The sequence below is a fragment of the Protopterus annectens genome, chromosome 17.part0 (assembly GCF_019279795.1).
Source record: "Protopterus annectens isolate FY-2018-M chromosome 17.part0, PAN1.0, whole genome shotgun sequence".
NCBI classification, from domain to species: domain Eukaryota; kingdom Metazoa; phylum Chordata; order Ceratodontiformes; family Protopteridae; genus Protopterus; species Protopterus annectens.
Window position 1 is genome coordinate 730,285,592 of NC_056751.1, and position 20,834 is coordinate 730,306,425.

Consider the following 20,834-nt stretch of genomic DNA (forward strand, 5'->3'; position numbering starts at 1 on the left):
CCCAGTATTACTGCTGCACAGGTTAAAACAGCACTGTCCAAGGCCAAGAATGCCACTTCTGTGGGACCTGACAATATCCCTGGCTGTGTTCTACATGAACTACAGAGTGAACTGGCACCTCACCTGTGTGCCCTGTTCAATCAAAGCTTCACCTCAGGCTTTGTCCCTACCAAATGGCGCACTGCTACAGTCTTCCCTCTCCACAAAGGAGGAACGACTGCAGACTTTGGGAGTTATCGCCCAATTAGCCTGGCGAGTCTGATATGCAAAGCTATGGAATGCATCATCATGGACCTAATAAACAAGGATATAGGGAATCTCCAAACTCTAGATCCTACACAGTTTGATTTTGTGAAGGGTAGATCATGCCTGCTGAACTTGGTCGACTTCTTTGAGTCGGTCACCAGAGCTGTGGATGAATGCAAGGTGGTTCGTACAGCCTACCTTGATCTGCCCAAGGCCTTTGATACCATGACCCACTTGGGAATCATAGAAAAACTCACTAAGCTAGGCATCAACCCCCTATATTACTAGGCGAGTTGCAAACGGCTCACAGATAGAACCCACAGTGTGAAAGTAGCTGACTCCAAGTCAGACTGTCGACCAGTCAGGAGTGGAGTCCCACAGGGTTCGGTCCTGGATCCTCTCCTGTTTGGTATCAAGTCCAGGCTAACACGAAGGGACTCTTGACAAAGTTCGCAGACGATTGCAAGTTGGGAGCAATTAACTCCCCAGGTGATGTTGACATCCTACAGAAAGGCCTCAATGAGACCAACGACTGGTGTCAGAACCATGGCCTTAAGCTCAATTCCAAAAAATGTCATCATCCCCCTTGGGAAAAACCCGATTCCCTTGAATTACCACGTTGATGGTAGTCCACTGAACACAGAAGGCGTTATAAGAGATCTGGGAGCACAGGTTGACAGCAACCTCTTTTGACTACCACATTGTCACTGTGGTCAGAAAGTCCTTCTATGTGGCACATCTCATTACTAAGGGTTTTGCATCCAGGAAGAAAGAAGTCATTGTCTCCCTCTATTTTTCCCTTATTAGACAAATCATAGAGTACAATGCCCCATTTGGCATGTACCTCACTAGACACCTGCAACAACTGGCGAGGCCGCAAAAGTACCTCACAAAGAGGATCCTAGGCCTTAAACACTTGTCCTATGTGGACTGACTCAAAAAAACTCCAACTATTCTGTCTCATATCGCTTACTTAGAGGCGATCTCTGCTTGACTTACAAAGCCATGTCTGACCCAGCTCTTTTAGAAATGATGCATCTAAAGAAATCCCAATCCCTCTGCACCACACGATCCAGAGACCTCAACCTCATTACCACAATCAACAGAACATGCTGGAGGGCAAGTTCATAACCCAGAGACTGCCCATGCTATGGAATAGACTTCCCATATATGAGAGCACCTCACTGGCTCTCAAGAGAAATCTTGCTGAGTGGATGGGAAATAGAAAATTCACCCCGGGGTCACTCCAGTGGCTCTGCTCAACAGAGACACTAGGAACTAAGGTCGGGTTGCACGATGCCAGGGTACTCCTATGGGCTAGGGTTGTAAAGGCTCCAGGGCCTTTAGCCTAGTACACACCTATGAACAAGGTTTTCCAGCCAGGGTCAAGGTCCACTATACCCTTGGCTTCATCTATGGCTTTTTGGAAAGGGTTGGATTCTAGAAGTATTCTAGAAGCTACAACTTGGTCCTCTGTGCATACTTTTACAAAGCACAATAAGCTTGATTCCTTCTCTAAGTCTAGATCAGGCTTTGCAAAGACCATTTTCCAGGTGCTTCTGGACTCTTCTCCTTCCACCTCCCAAATGTAGTTAGCTAAGGTAATCTAGCCGTGTATGATGATTGTCGTATGGTTGTGTAAGTAAGCCATACTATATTAGTCGATGTTCTTACGATCACTGCCATAGTAGCCACTGTCTTCCTCCATCCCCACCTCTTTTTTGTGGTGTTTGTCAGAGTGGTAGTGTTAATTTATTTTCTTTGTAGCATTGCCCTTTCAGGGCTCTGCCTTCTCTTTCTGTTGACCGGAGAAGCTCTGAAGAGCTTCGTGCCCACACGTCTTTTAATCAGCTCATCTCAAGCTGCCTGAAGTTTGGACACATGGAAGGTACCCTGAAGCTTTGGAAACTGGCCAGCTGTTATATCCTTGGTAGGATGTAACCCATATAGCTAAGACTACTGTAGCAGTGATCATTTGAACATCTGCTGTTATGGTAAGCTTACATACACAACTGTACTTTACAGTACTAAGGACACTTGGTAAAGCAAGTTTAAGAAATGGTACTAACAACCCCAGTTCATCTTTAAGAATGAGGTTGCCTAAATGGATTCAGACAGCACTTAGTGGGAAAACATGCATTCAACTGCAAGGCAACTGCTTTGGGAGTGGTAATTAGGAGGCAGGCCAGGTTTAGAATTTGACCAGAGCAGGTCCTCTGTGGCTTTTTGGACAAGTGCCTGATTTAGTCTCCCCTTTAAAAAGCTTTTCAGAGGCAGAATTGTTGAGATTGTAAAATTAACATTTTCATTTGCAAACACCATAATACAGCAGACATTTTCTGACCAATAAATTTGCCTTTTATGGAAAACATACCAGGGTTTAGCAATTTAAAGAAAATAAAGGGTTTAAAAGAGGCTGTTGGGGGTGGGGTGGAGTGTCACCAGAATTAGAAACAGTAGAGCAGTACACCTGGGCCTTCTTATGATGCTGTTCAAGTACTATCTATAATTCTGCTGCACTTTCTTCCATGTAATAGGAGAAAGAATAACCATTTTCAGTAGTCAGTGGTTCATACCGATAGTGTACTTGAACAATGAAACTTGATGTGATAAGGTGCAAAATAGAGTTCCAAAACTCCCCACCTCTTTTGGTGATACCCTATATTCCCAGTGACTAGATGATGCAAATAGATCCAAAACTGGAGCAGTAGTTCACATCAGTGGCCATAGGATGGCATCTTGCACAAGAAGGAGCAGGTCTTTACACCATATTATTCCTAATTCTGAGAAGAAATTAGCTTTGGAGGCCATCTTAGTCCCCTTAAGACTAAATAGGCATTTGATTTGGTCTGGTTCAAACTTCTTAACCAGTAGGACTGAAACGCTAGCTTTCAGTGTGCTCAGCATTGATAAAGCTTTAACTCCTCTCCCCCTTTGATAACACCTAGTGCACCTGCATTTTCTTCAATATTATTTTTGCTGTAAGGATAAAATCACCTAAGCTTGTTCGGACTGAAAGTTTGTCTGGCATGTAAGCTGTTTTTGAATTAACCACCATTTGGTGTTTATTTATTTTATTAGTTTATTTCTTTGGCATTCTGGGATTGCTTGTATTGAGAACTATCTGATTCTTTACTTTGGTTGTTTTTTTGCACTTTACCTATGTTTATATGCTGCTTACTACTGTTACTGTTTTGTACTTCGATTAATTCTGTGGAAATGGTTAAGCATTTGGTGTGCCATCTGGACTGGCTGGCACTTGAGGTATGCAGTTTGGTTAGTTACTAGTCATCTCATATATAACTGCAGCACGTATGCTAAATTTGACTATAGAGTCATTATTAATTAGAGAAGCAAACAGATTTTTGCATGGCCTGCAAAAAAGGGCACATCAACCTCCATAATCTCCAGAGCTATGCACAGATCACATTGATAGATTTGAAGAGCTCCAGATAGATGGACTGGACATCTTGAGTCAAAGCTGAGGGCCTGTAGCTAGCTATGATTTGAATAGGGGTCTTGTCAACGGTTAACTGCACCTGGAGCTTCTCCTGTGCATCATACTGTTTGACCAGCCTGGAGTTGTGTTTGTCTTTAATATATATTGCAACTCCACTTACTTTTGCTTTGGTGCCCACGGCTTGGGGTCTGACTGTATGATAGGATGAGTAACCTGGTATGGCCGAGATGCTCTCCGCAGCTTTGAACCAGGTTTCTGTGACTGTGCAAATGTCAGCATCTTCCAGGGTTAAGAATGCTTGTAATGATTGCAGTTTTATGTTTAGACTCTTAGCGTTTAGCAGCATGACCTTTAATTTGCCTTTTGATCAAATTTTCATGTTGGTAGTTTTGATCTCATGACATTGCCAAAAAAGGCACTATGGGGGTGGCAAGAGCCTTTGCCTGAAGCTCAAGGGTGATAGATGCAGGCCATCTCTGGCAAAGCATCATGGTCTGTCAATCATATCTTCCCAGGCTGTCCGGTACTAGATCTCTCTGGAATGACACCAGAGACTAAGCCAATTGTTAGTCAGTCATTTTTTGTTTGTATTGAGGCATCATTCTAGGTGATGGTAAAATGCTGCTTATAAGGCTAGGAGCATAAGTGCCTGGGACAGACATTCACTGTGCTCAATCATGTCTCAATTCGTATAGTCCAGGGAGGTATGTCTCATGTCATTCATGCCAATGTGGACTATGACAGTGTTAACATAACCTGTTAAGAGACTTGAGTGCATGGGATATGTGGTGGATTCTGACACCTGACAATCAACTAACCTTGACTTTCTCCTTATCCTGCCTGGTGAGGGGCACATCTGTGTGTCTCGCAATGGTGTCTCCTGTGACCAATATGTTGAGTTTATGTTTAGGTCTTAGTGGCTGTGTGTGGTGTGTTGGGCAGTGGAGTTTGCATTTGTTTTTGCCTTAGAGGTCTCTCGTGTTTGGGTATGTTTTTGTTGAGGATCTCTGCATATGTGGGTGGGTGTTATGTAAGTGTGCGTGGTGGTTTAGGTGTGGTGTTTGTATTGACAGCCTTCTCATTGCCAGATGTACTGGCTTGTGAGGGAGAGAGCATAGACTCTAGGTTCTTAATGTAATTGCATCTCTCACAAATTGTGTTCCTAGGTGGTAGTAGAGGGTAGTCCGTGTACATGAGGCAGTTGCTACACTGTCTCGGGATGCCCATATCAATCAGGCTGGGAGGAGAAACCATAGGGAACTGCCCATCCATACTTGTCATAATCTGAGAGAGAGGCCAGAGAGAGCTAAGGGGGTAAAGGGTGGAAGGTCTAAGAGGAGTACTACTCTGTGATCACACAAGTGCTACTAAGGGAAAATTTGTAGCTGGAATACCTCTCAATGGGTTAAAAACAGTGCAGCTGTGGTGCATGACGTGCAAACAAGCTCAAATGTGGGGTAGTTTTGTAAAACAGTGAAACAACATTATTATTATACTGCACTGGGAGAAGCAGGAGGCATGCTTTCTCCCCATGTAGGGCTGTTCACTGCTTGCACCCTAATGCTGTATTATCAATTTGAATGCACACTAGGTTAGGAAAAGGAAATATGTTGCATTTCCCTGTGGCAATATCTCTAGTTACCCGTTTACCATTGCGTACTGTTATATACTTTTTTTTTTCTTAAGCATTGCTGACACAACATACATAAACCAGCATGTAAAACACAAAGTGCCGTGTCACTCACATTTTTGTATCACTGTAATTTCTTTATGTTGATGTCAGAAGTAACCTGTGAGATGCTTTCAGTTTCGTATCCAATACATTGTGCTTATACGTGTCTGCTCTGAAGTTGTGCGTTTTAGGGGATGCTTTTTCAAAACACGGTCAACATAAAATCTGTAATTACTTGTGCAGAGTTTGGTTGAGGCTGCATTTTTTCAAAAGTGACACAATGGTGCATTGGGTGCAGATATGGTTTATTGATCTCCAACAGGACTGCTCTTTTTTTAATTTCTTCTAGGTGCTGCACATGGTTCGCAATGCCAAGTTGGTGGGACAGTCCATCATTGCATACTTGCAGAAGAAGGGGTATCCTGAGGTAGCACTGCACTTTGTGAAGGATGAGAAGACCCGTTTCAGTCTCGCTCTGGAGTGCGGCAACATTGAGGTGAGCAGTGATGAGGGGCACCAGAAGTAATACGCAGACAGCTCCCACATAATACCTTGATTTAGTTTCACCAGCTGCTTAGGTTTTATATACCGTGATGCAGATGAACCCCATTCCTAAGTCAGGGCAGTATTAAAATTCATTAAATCAGTTCTGCTCAAGTCTTTAACATTTGATAGGACTGTTGTTCTCACCACCCAGAATTGCTTCTTTTTTTGCAGTTCATAGGAGTTTATTTTTATCAGTAGCATATTTAGATATGTTAGAAGATTCTTTTTTTTATTAGCCCAGTTGCTCTAACTACAGCTGAAACTGTCTGTGTATCCTTAATCCACTATGTTGTTCTAGTTTCTGTTTGCAAGTCCTGATATTTTACTAATTTGTCTTTCAGTTTATAAGACACTGTAGTCACTGAGTGCAGCAATTTCAATAATCAAAGCTGTTATGTCTGGTCAGTTTACATCTGCCTTATTAGCTGTTGGCATGGGGTTGTCCCGTGTAGTAATTACTTCATCATTTTCAACAATCCTTTCCCATATCTCTCATTTGCCTCCGTGTTGTAATGTTTACAAAGTCTCCATTGTAACAACCTCTCCATATTTTTGTCTTTCAGGATACAAACTGCCTTGAGTGTATTGCACCCTGCAACAAGATGTCTAACTATTTCTAGTTATGTACTCCAAAACCTACATTTGTCTGTATCTCCATTTTCAATGGATTTTGAGACATTTTGTACATAATCCTCTGTCTTGGGCTGCCAGTATTAACTTTACATCTTTTGCTTTGACTTCACTTTGCCTGAGCCATTGGCTTGACAGCTCTCTGTCAACATATGACTGCTCCAGCAGCTCTCTGCGGAAACTGTCATCTTTACATTTTCCCTTCTGTTTTCTTGATCCTGTTTCTTGATCCCGTTTTTTTGTATTCTTTCTTTTGCTTTCTTTGCACTTTTTGTTGCCACCTGATTTTTTTTATCCACGTTTGATTGGATTTCTATGCCTTCTTTTTTCCTAAAGGCTTCTGCTAGCCTAAACAAAGGGTTTATCTTAAACTTATTTTGTTCACGTTTTAGAACTTTCAATATCTTGGGGTCTGGTGATGTCAGTAAATGTTTATCCAGTCCCACAATCACTGAGCTATATGTATAGTCGATTTAAAGGAAGCCCATGCCTCCTTCAGACTGAGGGATATGTAATCATGGCAAACATCTGTTCATGTATGTCATGTGGTGGGCATGAAGCAATTTTCTTTTTCTATCAAGCTTATCAGGCTCTTTTTGTGGCTAGTCAGTCACCCCAAAGCTGTAATGCAAGCTGATTTAAAGGTTGAACTTTATTCCTAGATGTCAAAGCAGTTTTCAGTATTCATGTTTTATCACATTCCTTCCAAAGTTTTATATTTGCTTCAGTCTTCAGTTTTCCCTTTTCAAAGATTGCTTTCATGTATTTGTCAAGACCAAGTGACATTCCTATCTCATCTGAGAAGGTTTTAACAACTTGTAGCTGTTCTGCCAGGTGTTTACTGATGAACTATGCAGTTTTAGGTCATCCACAAATTACAGATGATATATCCCTTGACTTGATGACTTTCTTGCAGTCAGACTGAGTCTGTGACTTAGGCTTGTTGAGTAAACATCTTAATGGATTAAGAGTAAGACAAAACAGTAATGGTGATAAAGAATAACCCTGAACTATTCCATTCTGAATTTTCACACCTTGGATAGCAGTTTGTCCTTTTGATGATTCATCTGCTTCCCATTTCTAAATAGTAACTGCATTAAAATTTACCAGCATGTGATGGATCTTGTACGCCTGTAAGCATTCTATAATCCAGGATTGAGGAAACTGTCAATTGCTTTTCTTGTAATCTATCTGTGCTATACTGATGTTCCTTTTCTTTTTACAGATCTCCATCATGGCATTGTTTAACAAAACTTTTGTTCCATATGAATCTTTTATTCCCCCTCTGTCTGTGGGCATGATAGAATTTTTATCTGAATGACTGTGCACTTTATCCACATCAGTTGCAGTATACAACTTGTATGTTGGGTTAATCTGCAGGTTTACTTTTAATTGAGTATGGATTTCCCCATTGATGTCCTTTCATTTTCAGTGTTGCAGGATTTGTTACAATAGGTAACCCTCTGCCAAGGGTGGCCCGATGTCCAACCTGTATACCAAAGTCTTTAGGTTACTTTTAGGTATGCAGTACGTCATACGTCACACAGCATAGCATAGGGCATAAAGGTGATGTCCGGATGTACCATCCTTAGAACTTTTCCACCAGTCCAAACGCCATATCTTGATCACAGGTCTGAACGCACGCTCCAGTTGCTGGTTCGCCAAGCCATTTCAGATAAGTGCCCTGTTGGGTTTTTTTTCAATCTTAGCTTTCTCTTTTTATTATTGTTGCTTTTGGGGTTTCATGTTATCCAAGAAGGGTAAATGCCAGTGTGGACGAGAGATTCCCCATAGAGACCATCATGCACAGTGCCTGTTTTGTCTTTGCGCTTCCCATGACTCTATGTCCTGTTCAGTTTGTCAGCCTTTGTTCCTAAAACTCTCTGTAGTTGACTTTATCTTTTGCCTTTTATTTGGAAAAACGGTGTCTTAAGCTTTTAACCAAAGACACAATGGAAGGAACTTCCTGCTCAGAAGGTCAGCCATCCATGAAGGCGGCCAAGAAATCTAGGATGGAGTCTTCTGCTCTGCCACCTCTGCTGAACATCTCTCCCATGGCAAGTTAAAGCCCAGAGGATCGCCCGTCTCTGCCATTAGGTTCTTCCACTATGACCGTTTCAGAGACTGGCATGGATCTAACCTTATGCACATCTCTGGAGGCCTTGCAGATGTCCCCTGCGGATGTTCAAGGGGAACCACGGCTGATTATATCTGTGGCGCCTAGGGGTATTCCACAGATTCTGGTTAGCGAGGAAGTCTCAACTAGTTATTGAATGCTGTCTGAGTTCGGAGTCTTCTAAGTTTTATAAGGCAGACATCCCCTCTGTAGAAAAAGCAAAATACTAAGCATATTTCTCCAGTTCCTAAGGACCCGCAGAGTGAGGGGCAGAATTTCACTCTGCTGTTGTTTAATGCTCTGATGGCTTTGAAACTTCCTCATGGAGTTTTAAGCCGTTACAGTTGATACCTTCTACTGATTTACTTCCTTCTGATAAAGACATCAGGACTATGGAAAGACTAGCTAAAAAGGTTTATACTTTTGCTACCTTGACTTTTAGATCAGTCAGTTATCTGAGTCATATGTTCAGATATATTTTGGCTCTTCTTTTTTTCTCAGGCCTGTCAGGGAATTTCTGACCTTTCCTCCAAAGCAGACATCCAAGCAACCACTACCCCAAAACAAAACACATGCAACACATAGTTCACAAAGTCAGTGTGCCAAACAGTCACAGCCCTTAAGGCGTAACAACATACTGATACACTTGTAATAGGTGACTCTATAGTCAGACACACTGACATCCCGCTCCCCAGGCTGAACAAGGAAAGGGTCACAGTGAGCTGCCTGTCAGGCGCTAGAATCCGGCACATAACACAAGCACTTAGGTCACTCCAAAGAAGGTACAAATATGACTCTGTCATTGTCCATGCTGGTGTGAATGACCTGAGACGTACCTCCCTTGACTACATGAAAAGAGACATAGATGAGCTCTCTGATTATGTAGCCCAGGCCGGTATGACACTGACCTTGAGCAGCATCTTACCCTCACCAAGAAAGATGCCACAGTATAAAGACAAAATGATCAATTTCAACAATTGGCTTAAGTATTGGTGCCATTCAAAGGGGATCCAGTGTCTGTCTGCCTGGGATGACATGCTCGACAAGCCACGCTGCTTCGCAAGGGACAGCTTGCACCTGTCGCCCCTGGGCTTTCGGATATTGGCAAAGGCTCTTGCCACCCCCATAGTGCCTTTTTTAGGCGAGGCTCAAAAGACAAACCCACCAACTTAGATAACACAAGTAGAAAGAAACTAAGGGTAATGCTGCTCAACGCCAGAAGTCTAAACCTCAAGATGCACGTTCTCGAAGCCCTCCTCAGTATGGAGAACATCGATGTCTGTGCAGTGACAGAAACCTGGTTCAAGGCTCCCGAGAGCACCCCAGCACTACCAGGTTATACCTCATATCATGCTTTGGGCCCCAAAACTTGGACCGAACCACAAAAGGAGGGGGAGTATCCATTTTCATCAAGGATTCCCACACCTCCAGGTTAGTGGCACTGCAAGAAGCATCGGAGACCATCCATGTGCAACTAACAGTGGGCAAAACTGCCTTCCAGTTTGTAGCCTGCTACAGACCACCCTCCCAAACACAGGAACCCCACTCAGCCTTCCTGAAGACACTGGAGAATATGAAGGTCTCTCCAAACACCATCATATTGGGGGACTTCAACTACCCAAACATAGACTGGGAGCATTACTCAAGCCCCAGCACCCTAGCCCAAAGGTTCCTAGAATTCATAAACTCAAATGCTATGGAACAACTAGTCACCACTCCCACAAGAGGGGAAAACATACTAGACCTGATCAACACAAACATGGGGACACAATGTTCCATACCAGAAGTATACCCCTTGTTGGTAAGATCGGACCATAAATTAATCTCACTGGAAATCCACAGCCTGTCCCCACCCCCAGCACAGAAGACCACAGTGAAGAACTTCTCAAAAGCAGACTTCACACTTCTTAAAACCAAAGTGGAATCCTTCAAGGCCCCCGGGCCAGTGGAAACTACAGCCCAATCTGCTGAATCCTTTATAAATGCATTCTATGGACACCTTCAGGAATGCATGGATCATACAATCCCAAATAAAACCAAGACCCATTCCCCCAAAGGCAGGCATCCTGTCTGGTGGACCCCAGCCATAAATAAGCTATACAACAGAAGGAGGAAGCTACTACATGATAGAGCAAAATCCCTAAAAGGGAAGGCATCTCTGATCAGTACTAGCAAAAAACTACGATCACTCATAAAATCATCCAAGGCCAGCTTTGAGAGAAAAATTGCACAAGACACTAAAGATAATCATAAGGCTTTCTTTAGTTATGTTAGAAACCTGGGTGGCAACTCCCAGATATGCTCAGAGTTAGTCCATAATGACAAAAAATACACTGAACCCACAGACATTGCCAGCATCCTGGCAGACAGGTTCAGTGCAAACTTCTCCCCCTCCTCCCCCCCAAAGGGACAAATATCTATCCCAGCAGAGTGTTGCCTCCCTGACATCTCAGATGCCCTGGTGAGAGCCGCCCTCTCCAAAGCAAAAAACACAGCATCAATGGGACCAGACGGTGTTCCGTGCTGCGTGCTACATGAACTCCAAGAAAAGCTGAACCCACACATAAGGCTGCTGTTCAATCTCAGCCTTACTACAGGATATGTACCCAAAGAATGGCGTACAGCAACAGCGGTCCCACTCCACAAAGGATGTGCTTCTACGGACCCTGGAAACTACCGCCCCATAAGCCTGACTAGCCTGGTCTGCAAAGCTATGGAGAGGCTCATTATGGAACTCATAAACAAAGACATTGGGGACCTACAGACACTGGATCCTTCCCAATTCTGCTTTAAGGGCAGATCCTGCCTCTTGAACCTGGTTGACTTCTTTGAAACAGTCACCAAGGTCATTGATGAGGGTAAGGTAGTTCACACAGCCTACCTGGACCTCGCAAAAGCCTTCAACACAATACCCCACTCAGGCATCATAGACGAGCTCTCCAGCTTAAATATAAACTCCTATGTCATAAGATGGGTTGCAAACTGGTTCAAGGACAGAACCCACATGGTCAGAATTGCTGGAGCCATGTCAGACTCTAAACCAGTCACAAGTGGCATCCCACAGGGCTCAGTCCTGGGACCTCTCTTATTCGGTATATATTTTTCTGAGGTATAGGCTAACACAGGAGGACTGTGGCTGACCAAGTTTGCAGATGACTGCAAACTGGGCGCCATAATTGACTCTCCAGCTGACACAAGCATCTTCCAAAAGGGTCTCATAGAAACAGATAACTGGTGCCAGAGCCATGGCCTTAAACTAAACGCCAAAAAGTGTATAGTCATACCCTTTGGGAAAAACAAAGTGCCCACAAATTACCACATAGGTGGTAATCCATTAAGTACCCAGGAAGTAATTGGGGACCTAGGGACCCAAGTTGATAGTAACCTCTCCTTTGACAATCACATTGCCAAAGTGGTTAGAAAGACCTTTTATATAGCCCACCTTATCATGAAGGGATTCACATCTAGATCAAGGGAGGTCATTGTGCTCCTTTACTCTTCCCTCATCAGGCCCATAATTGAGTACAATGCCCCATTTGGGATGTACCTTACCCGACACCTGCAGCAACTAGAAAGACCCCAAAAGTACCTCACAAAGAGGATCAAGGGACTCAAACAGATGCCATATGCTGCTCGGCTAAAGAAACTCCAGCTCTACTCAGTTGCATACCGCCTACTCAGAGGCGATCTATGCCTGATGTACAAAGCCATGTCCAACCTGGAATTAATGGACACGCTTCATTTCAGAAAATCCAAATCTCTTAGAGCTACGCAATCAAGAGAATTGAACCTCAGCACAGAAATAAATAGGACATGCTGGAGGGACAGATTCATAACCCACAGGCTCCCTTCACTCTGGAATGGAATGCCAGTCCATGTTACAGAGCCCCTTACTGACTCTCTTCAAGAGAAATCTTGACGAGTGGATGGGAGATCATATGTTTACCCCGGGGGTCACTTCTGTGTCAGTTAGACAGAGGCACAGTAAACTCATTCCAAGGGGTGGCGAAAGCCAAACACACTCTGGCTAGGCTTGTAAATGCCCTAAGGCAGATAGCCTAGTATGAACGTATGATTCTGTAGGAAGACTTCTGCTCTTTCCCTGTTAAGGACTTCTTCCCCGGTGGCTCGCCATTCCATTAATCGTAGTTATAATGCAGCAGATGCTTCATCTAGAGCTGCTGCCTTTGGTTCTGTAATAAGGAGATATTCCTGACTTCGGCTTATACCTTTGCCTGATGATGCTATGGCTATGTTGATGAATGCTCCTGTGGGCAACAAACACTTGTTTGGTGAAGCTGCAGCTGATTTGTTTAAGTCTCTTCAGGATAAGTTCCTGTAAGGCCTTGTCCTTATCCTGAACATGTTTTTTCTTTCTCCTATGCCTAAATTTCAGAGAAATTACCCCCAATAAACCAGCTTTTGTTCGTAGGCCGCCTTCCCCTTCACCAAGGGTAAGAAGAGTGAGAAATCGGCCACTCCTACTAAAGCTACGCAGACTTCTGTGCCTCAGAAGTCTCCTTTTCCTAATAAACCAGGTGCTGTCTGACTGTCCTGTTCAGTCACATTCCTCTTTCCCTTTCTCTTCCTGTTTGGTTAATGATTACTATGGACTTCTGGGTTCTCTCCATTATCCGCCTAGGGTATTTCATGGTCTGGAAATCTCTTCCCCCTTCTCTGGGCATTCTTCAGCCCCCTCAGGAACAATTGCATTTCTTTCCAGGGGTGCTTCGGGATCTTTTGACTTGGGGAACTATTCAGGAATTTCCATTTTCCCAGACTGGGAAGGGGTTTTACTGCAAAATATTTTTGGTGCCCAGGAAAGAGAGTACTTGGAGATCTATTTTGGCTCTCAGTCATCTAAACACTTTTTTGAAGGTCCCCTCCTTTTTATGTTGTCCCTTCAGACTTTTTCCTTGTACTGATTCCTCAGGCTTATCTGATGTCTCTGGACCTCAAGGATAGTTATCTCCATATCCCTGTTCATCCCCTTTTTCAAGAATGTTTTACATTTTTCTGTTGCTTCCTGGCAATTTCAGGTCTCCACTTTGCACTTTGTCTCGTTCCTGCTTTTTGCAGGCTAAGGGGGATCCAAGTCTTTCCCTGTTTGGATGACCTTCTGTTTCAGGCATTCTCCTCCTCTCGAATTCTTGGCTCCTCTTCTTTCATGTCTCAAACCAGAACTTCAATGGGTGGATTCAGCAGTTGATTGTCAATCCAGGGCCCCCTGTTCATCCACCTCTTCCCTGTCAGGAACTGTTTGCAAATTCTTCAGACGTTGGATGGGGAGCAGCATTTGGCTCCCCCACAGGTGCAAGGAGTCTGGCCACCTCATCAACAGAATGACCATATCAACATTAGAGATGAGAGCTCTTCTGCTGGCTCGTCAAGCCTTTCATCCTCTGTTCCCCCAGGTCCTCTCAAGGTGTTTAAGACAATAGCACAGTGATGTGGTATGTAAACAAACAGGGGGAGGGGGTTCTTATCTTTGCCAGTTGGCACTTTAAGTGTGGGGAACTACCCATCAAATATCAAATGACTCTTCAGGCAGTTTACATCCCCTCAGGTCAAAACATCATGGCACATTCTCTGAGCATGTCCATAACTCAATCCCATAAAAGGATGCTTCATGGGGATTTGTTTCTGGACATTGTCCACCAGTGGGGTACTCCTCAGCTGGATCTTTTTTTTTGCTTTGTCTCCAAAAAAGACTGCTGTAAAAATAAAGTTATGGACAGGGGAGCTGCAGTGCTTGGATATGCCCCACTCCGTGCCACTAAATTTAATCTTTGAATATCAGAACCTTATTGCCCACGAGTCCATTAAGATAAGTGCAAATGTCTCACAAATCTAAATCTCTAAGCAATTCCCTGAGTGCAACTTTGGCACAAAGGCAGCAGGAAATGTGCACTATTGCCATGAGTCTGGGCCTTCATTGTGAAGCCTGTTTGCCCATGAGCAAGGTGAAGACTCCACCGATGGAGTTATTGGTCTAGCACTTTTGACACCTCACTTGCACCTTTTCTGTGTTTCTTTGCCTTCCAGTGCTCATGTCGCACAGTAACTGGACTTTAAATATATCCATCTGTCCACAACCCCTTTTCTCATTTTTGTGCGTGGGGTCAGGGTCTCACTTTATCAGTTACAATCATTTAGAGCCAAACGTTACACTACCGAGTGGCTACCGCTGCTGCAGTAGCTTTTCCACACCACACACTCACACCTATCGCCAATTTAGTACGTCCAGTCCACCTACTGCATATCTTTGGAATGTGAGAGGAAACCGGACCACGTGGAGGAAACTAACACAAACACAGGGAGGACATGCAGACTCCACACAGAAGGCACCCCAGCCAAGAATCCAATTGGGTAACCTCTTGCTGTGAGTAAACAACACTATTTGCTGTGCCACTGCCACACAAGTAACTGTACTTTAAATAAACTCTTAAATTCTCACAGACAGACATACAGAGAGGGACCGAGAGAGACGCACAGTCAGAGACACAGAGACAGGTGGACAGATAGATGCAGAGGCAGAAATGCAGGCAGATGCAGAGAGACGGAGATGGGCAGAGAGAGAGAAAAGGACAGGCACACAAGGTAATTTCCAGGGAAGGCTGGTGGTAATCAACACTACAGTCTTCTATCCTGGCTCATGGTAGTAAACTGCGAGCACCCCAGATATTCGTGCTGCAGACTGCTCAGTTATCCTGACTCATGGCAGTAAACTGCACCACCCCAGTTATCCACATCGCAGACGACCTAGTTACTGTTTTGTCTTGTTAGTAAACTGAGTATTATAAATTAAATGACCGTGTGTAGCAGACAAACCTGGCCAGTGTAAAGGATTGAGGTCAGCAATGTAGTTGGCAATTATGTATGCAGAAAAAACAAATTGTGCACAGAACAGAAAATATTTTGAATGTACAGTGTACAAGAAATGAAAATCTCTAAGTACAGCTAAACTTTTTTTTTCTTCTGTTTTATACTAAAATTGTTACCTTGGTTGCAACAGTACAGGCTTAACATTCAAAATGTATTTCAGGTAGAGGCAAAATTAGAGAGCGACAAATTTTCAGGTCTGTGTAGCTCAAGGTAGCATTTTTCTTCTCAGCTGTTTTGTACAGTCTGCTGTATACCCTGTATTACGTTCATACAGACAGAGTATGCAACGGAGTAAAGTATGTATTTACATACTAATGGGACTGCTTACTTTGCTATAAGTTAGGTGTTATCTTAAAAGTATTTTGATTGGCTTTTTCTTCTCATGAACTTCCTGAGTCTGGAAGATTTACAGGTCTTGTGATTACATGGCAGATCAGTTGCAGTTTGCTTTAGATGCATTGCATGTTTTGCATTGTAGGGTTAATTCTTTTGTTCTTTCAGTTACAAACTTCATATGTTTTTTTTTTTGTTTGTTTTTTGTTTCCTCTGTATATTTATAGAAAAAAGGTGATGTTCATACACTTCCTCCCACTAAAAGATGCATTGCAGATCATATATACATTTTTGACTTTACCTACTTATCTGTTACATACTGATTCAGAAACTTGTTGGCACAGTATATATATATATATATATATATATATATATATATATATAAGGATCGCAGCCACATTTACGATGCACTTGTATTATTTGGGTGTTCGTGTTTCGCGTTGTCGGTTTTGTGTGTTGTCGGCTGGCGCGGTTATTTCCCTGTCGGCGAATCGGCGCTTTCAGACATTAAGTAGACCCATATATATATATATATATATATATATATATATATATATATATATATATATATAAAGGATCGCAGCCACATTTACGATGCACTTGTATTATTTGTCTGTTTTCTTTTTGCCATTTGTGTGACTTGATATCAGAGAGGAGCTTGCGGATACAATGGACTCATCTGTGCTAGAGTCGTATTGTTTTCTTTTCCCTCTTAGATCGCCCTGGAAGCTGCAAAGGCACTTGATGATCGAAGCTGCTGGGAGAAGTTGGGAGAGGTGGCACTATTGCAGGGGAACCATCAAATTGTAGAAATGTGCTACCAGAGGACCAAGAACTTTGACAAATTGTCCTTCCTCTATTTGATCACGGGCAACCTGGAGAAGCTGCGAAAGATGATGAAGATAGGTAAGGACTTAATTGACGATGAAGATATGTAAGGACTTCAGTATTCTGCAGTGTGGCAGTAATTGGCACAGACTGTGTAATTATACTGCTTTCACCGAAGGTGTCATCCAGGTCTGAGTTCTGTGTGTGCTATTTTATAACTAACCTTTCATGGAGTTTATTTTGTCTATAGGCAGAGGTACTTGTGTTTTATTAAATCTTCACTTTATTTAGATTCCTTGTTTGTGAATTTTTATGTAGTTTATTTTGTCAGCGTTTTGAGCTTAACTCCTTTTATGCAACTAAATATGATCATTATTTTTTGGGGAGGGTAGAAAAATGAACAGTATCCATGCGTTTTATGTTTTGTTTTTTTTCTTTGTGCGTTGCAGCTGAGATTCGGAAAGACATGAGTGGACACTATCAGAATGCTTTGTATCTGGGAGATGTTGCTGAACGGGTTCGAATTTTGAAGAACTGTGGACAGAGTAAGTCATTTTATTCTGCTGTTTGAGAAGTAATGGTTTTTCATAGTTCTGTGCCAATGCATATATAACATTGTTGACTTCAATAGTGCAGCCGTATTCATTGCTCTGAAAAAAAAAAAAGTAATTGCAACAAGTGTAGTCCCTACCAACAAAGTGAAAAACTTCCCAGAAACTTCTCTAGTGCCTTGGTCATCTCTTTGGGATTTTGTATGGCATAGTTGGCAGTCTTGGCAAACCAGTCACTTTTTTAACATGAAACATTTTTATTGAATTATCACTTAATGACATAGGCAGTCATACATTAATATAAATGAAAACAAACTGTAGTAACATATTTTAGTTGCAAACATGCGTCACATATAATCTTCTGTAGAGTCATTGTCAGTCAAACATTTCACAGCTCATTCACTTCATGCATTCCCTTAAACCTCATTCCTCCTCAAAACCTTATTCTGACTGTATTATTCCCACAACCCCCCCCCTTTTTTTTTTGCTATGTGATTTGGTCCTACCCTTTTCTGAAGAGCCAACTTCCACTGCTTTTGTCTCTTGTTACTGTATTCACTCTGCTACTAGTATGGTTGGTTAAACCAGTCACTTCTTGAGACAGCTTCTGGCCCTACTGCCTAACCTGTTTTGTCTGATAATTCTTATATATTCTTTTACATCTTTATTATAGTTATTTACATCTTTATTAAAGCATCATGTTTAAGTTGTAACGTGACTTCTTTAACAAAAAGTAAACCTTCATAAGTTTACATTATTGCATATAGGTTTTGTATTGAATCATTTTCATTCACTCCATCATTACACAAATTGCTCATTTAGTACATTCTGTTATTGAGCGTTTTCTGTATGTTGGAAAATCCCCCCTCCAGTTCTTTTATCTCTTTTCTAATGCTTAATATTTCCATTACAGTTGGTTTAGGTTTTTATCTCCATTTATGTCTGAAAATCCCCATACAATTATTTTGTCTCCTTTCTAATGTGTAATACTTCCATTACACTTGGTTTAAGTTTTGATTTCCATTTATGTCTGAAAATCCCCATCCAGTTATTTTATCTCCTTTCTAATGTGTAATACTTCCATTACACTTGGTTTAAGTTTTGATTTCCATTTTCTAGTAATTGCTTTTTTTGGCTGCAGAATCATTACACTTACTAAAGCCTTACTTTGCTGAGGCAGTTCAGATCCTCTTTCCCAGCTTAGACTGTGTAGCGAAGTGGATAAGGTGGTGGTTTTATAATCTAAATGGCCTTTTTTAAAACACCTTTATTAAAATATCACTGAAGATGTAGGCACACATACATTAATAGAGAAGAAAACGAACCATGCTAAAGTTTTCTATTTACACATTATACATTACATGTTCTCTTTCTATACAGCAATTGTCTTTCAGTCCAACATTAAGTAATTTGATCAGTTCTTGCTTTTAAAATGAAAACGCAGTGAACTGTTAAGCGTTCGTGCTTTTGTGTGGTACTTTTGTATGTGTTGGAAGTTTGTCAATTAAAGTTTCTATTTTAGAGGTCTATGGGTCATCCTTCTAAGTGCCAGTATTGGATTATTTGTTTTCCCTTAAACCTCAGTCCTCATGAATGTTATTTTGTGTGTATTGTTCCCAAAATTTCTATTTATTTTTATGTAATTTGCTCTTTCCAATTTCTAAAGATCCCTCTTCTAGTGTTTTTTTTACAATATTCAGTACTTCAAATGCAGTTGGTTTAGATTTTGATTTCTATTTGTTAGTAATTGCTTTTTTTGGGTCTATATTGCATCGAACTTGTACAAGTTCGAACGATGTAATATCGAACCCAAAAGTCCGAAACCGCACAATAACGAACACACAGAACAGCATTTTTTTTTTTCTCAGGGAAAAAAAAATAGCTGTTCCGTAACAAAAAAAAAACATAAACCTTAAACTAAAACTAAAGTGAGGGGTTTCGTCCCCCTGTGTTCCCCCCATCCCCTACTTAAATATACGAACTCAGACATCGCACCACAGTGGAGGAAATAGAAAAACCCCGAAAACGGCAAAGTGATTTTTCTTTTCCCTGGGAAAAAATCGATGTGCCGTGGCTTCGCTATTTTTTGCATTTCAGACTTTTGGGTTCGATATTACATCATTCGAACTTGTACAAGTCTGATGATGTGATATAGACCTGCTTTTTTTGTCAGCCAACAGAATTAATCTAAGTAAGGCCTTGTGATGTTTGCACAGTTCAGATCCTGTGTCCCAGTTCAAAAGAATAATTTCCTTAGTTACAGCTATTTGCTCCCCCTATAACTCTGACAGAGTACTTTGTAAAGAATTTAATTTTATAGCTCATTGCACTCCCAAAAAACATGTTCCTAGTTGCCTCTTTCTTCCCTCATTATACCTCCATTTGCTATCTACTTGTGGAAAAAACATCTTTTGGGATATGAAAATACCTCTCCAAGCAATGTTTTGCAAACATGGGAGCCATTCATATGTTCTCCTCTTGTTCCCTTGTAAATTGCTTTTCCAGTCTGTCTTCCCAATCTTTTCTAACCTCCTCTGATTCTTATAGTTATCATGCAGTACCTTACATGCCCTACTGATTATCCTCTTAACAGCAGCTTTCTAGCAAAGCAGGTCTTTCACTTAGGACTGCCGTATCCCATTCTCTTTGCCTGTACTTTATCAATTCTTGATAGAGAAGGCAGTCTCTAACCTGCAGTCAAAACAACGTGGCTTTATCCCACTCTGATACTTTTCTTTCTCGAGTTATTTGCTCCCAGTGTCAGTACGTTGGTCCCTTTGCCTGCTTTCCTCTAATAAATTCCAGCCCCCTCTTGCCTATTTTCTATTCAGCTACTTGCAGTCATCCCTATTGGCAAAATCCTTCTCTATTCTTGTGGTGGCTTGGTTCTTAGAATACTTTCTGCAGTTTTATGAATATAATGTTCTGTATAGTGGTTATAATTCTTGTTAAAGATCTGCATCCAAAGTGCTACTCCCTCCTTATTTCTTGAACTCCACCCCCACTTAGTCATCATCTCTTTCCACTTTGAATTGTAACCTTCTGCTTGTGTGATGTACAAGTCTTAATTGTATAGCTCTAAAATATCTTTTCAAATCAGGTAACCTTAAACCACCTTGTTCTGTTGGGGGGCTAAACTTATCCCACTTAACTATTGCTGCCCTCTTTCCCTTATTAATAAATTCCTTCAACTCTTTAATCTGGTGTTATCCATGTCACTATTCCTCACTCTTGGGTCTTGGCAGTTTACAGCTTGTAGGTTCCAGCTCCTCCCACTCCCATGATCCCTCACTACCGTCTAATCCCTCAGATCTCATTTGCGCGATCAGCTACAGACGTAGGTTTCTTGGCTCAGATTGCAGTGGGATAAGTAGACTATTTTTCTACTCTTTCTTCCTCCCTTTGATAATTTTAGGTGTTTTGTAGTTATTACATTTCTCTTTAGTATCCGTAGTTAGCCTCCCCTCCCTTTTATAACTTTCTCGGGTAGTTCCACTTTGGCGCCTTTTTTTTTTTTTGCAGTACTGCTTAGGGTAGCATTCTAGTAGTTGTGCTGTGTCCTTTTTT

General features: G+C 41.9%; 1 protein-coding gene across 1 annotated transcript in view; it reads left to right on the plus strand.

Moving 5' to 3' along the window:
* The window catches only part of COPA (COPI coat complex subunit alpha), a 915,755-nt gene that overhangs the window by 426,629 nt on the left and 468,292 nt on the right, over positions 1 to 20,834 (plus strand). Inside the window, exons 19-21 of the mRNA XM_044059531.1 lie at positions 5,728 to 5,874; positions 16,605 to 16,794; positions 17,166 to 17,261. Coding sequence (XP_043915466.1) covers positions 5,728 to 5,874; positions 16,605 to 16,794; positions 17,166 to 17,261 — 433 coding nt within the window. The remainder of the gene's footprint in view (positions 1 to 5,727; positions 5,875 to 16,604; positions 16,795 to 17,165; positions 17,262 to 20,834) is intronic.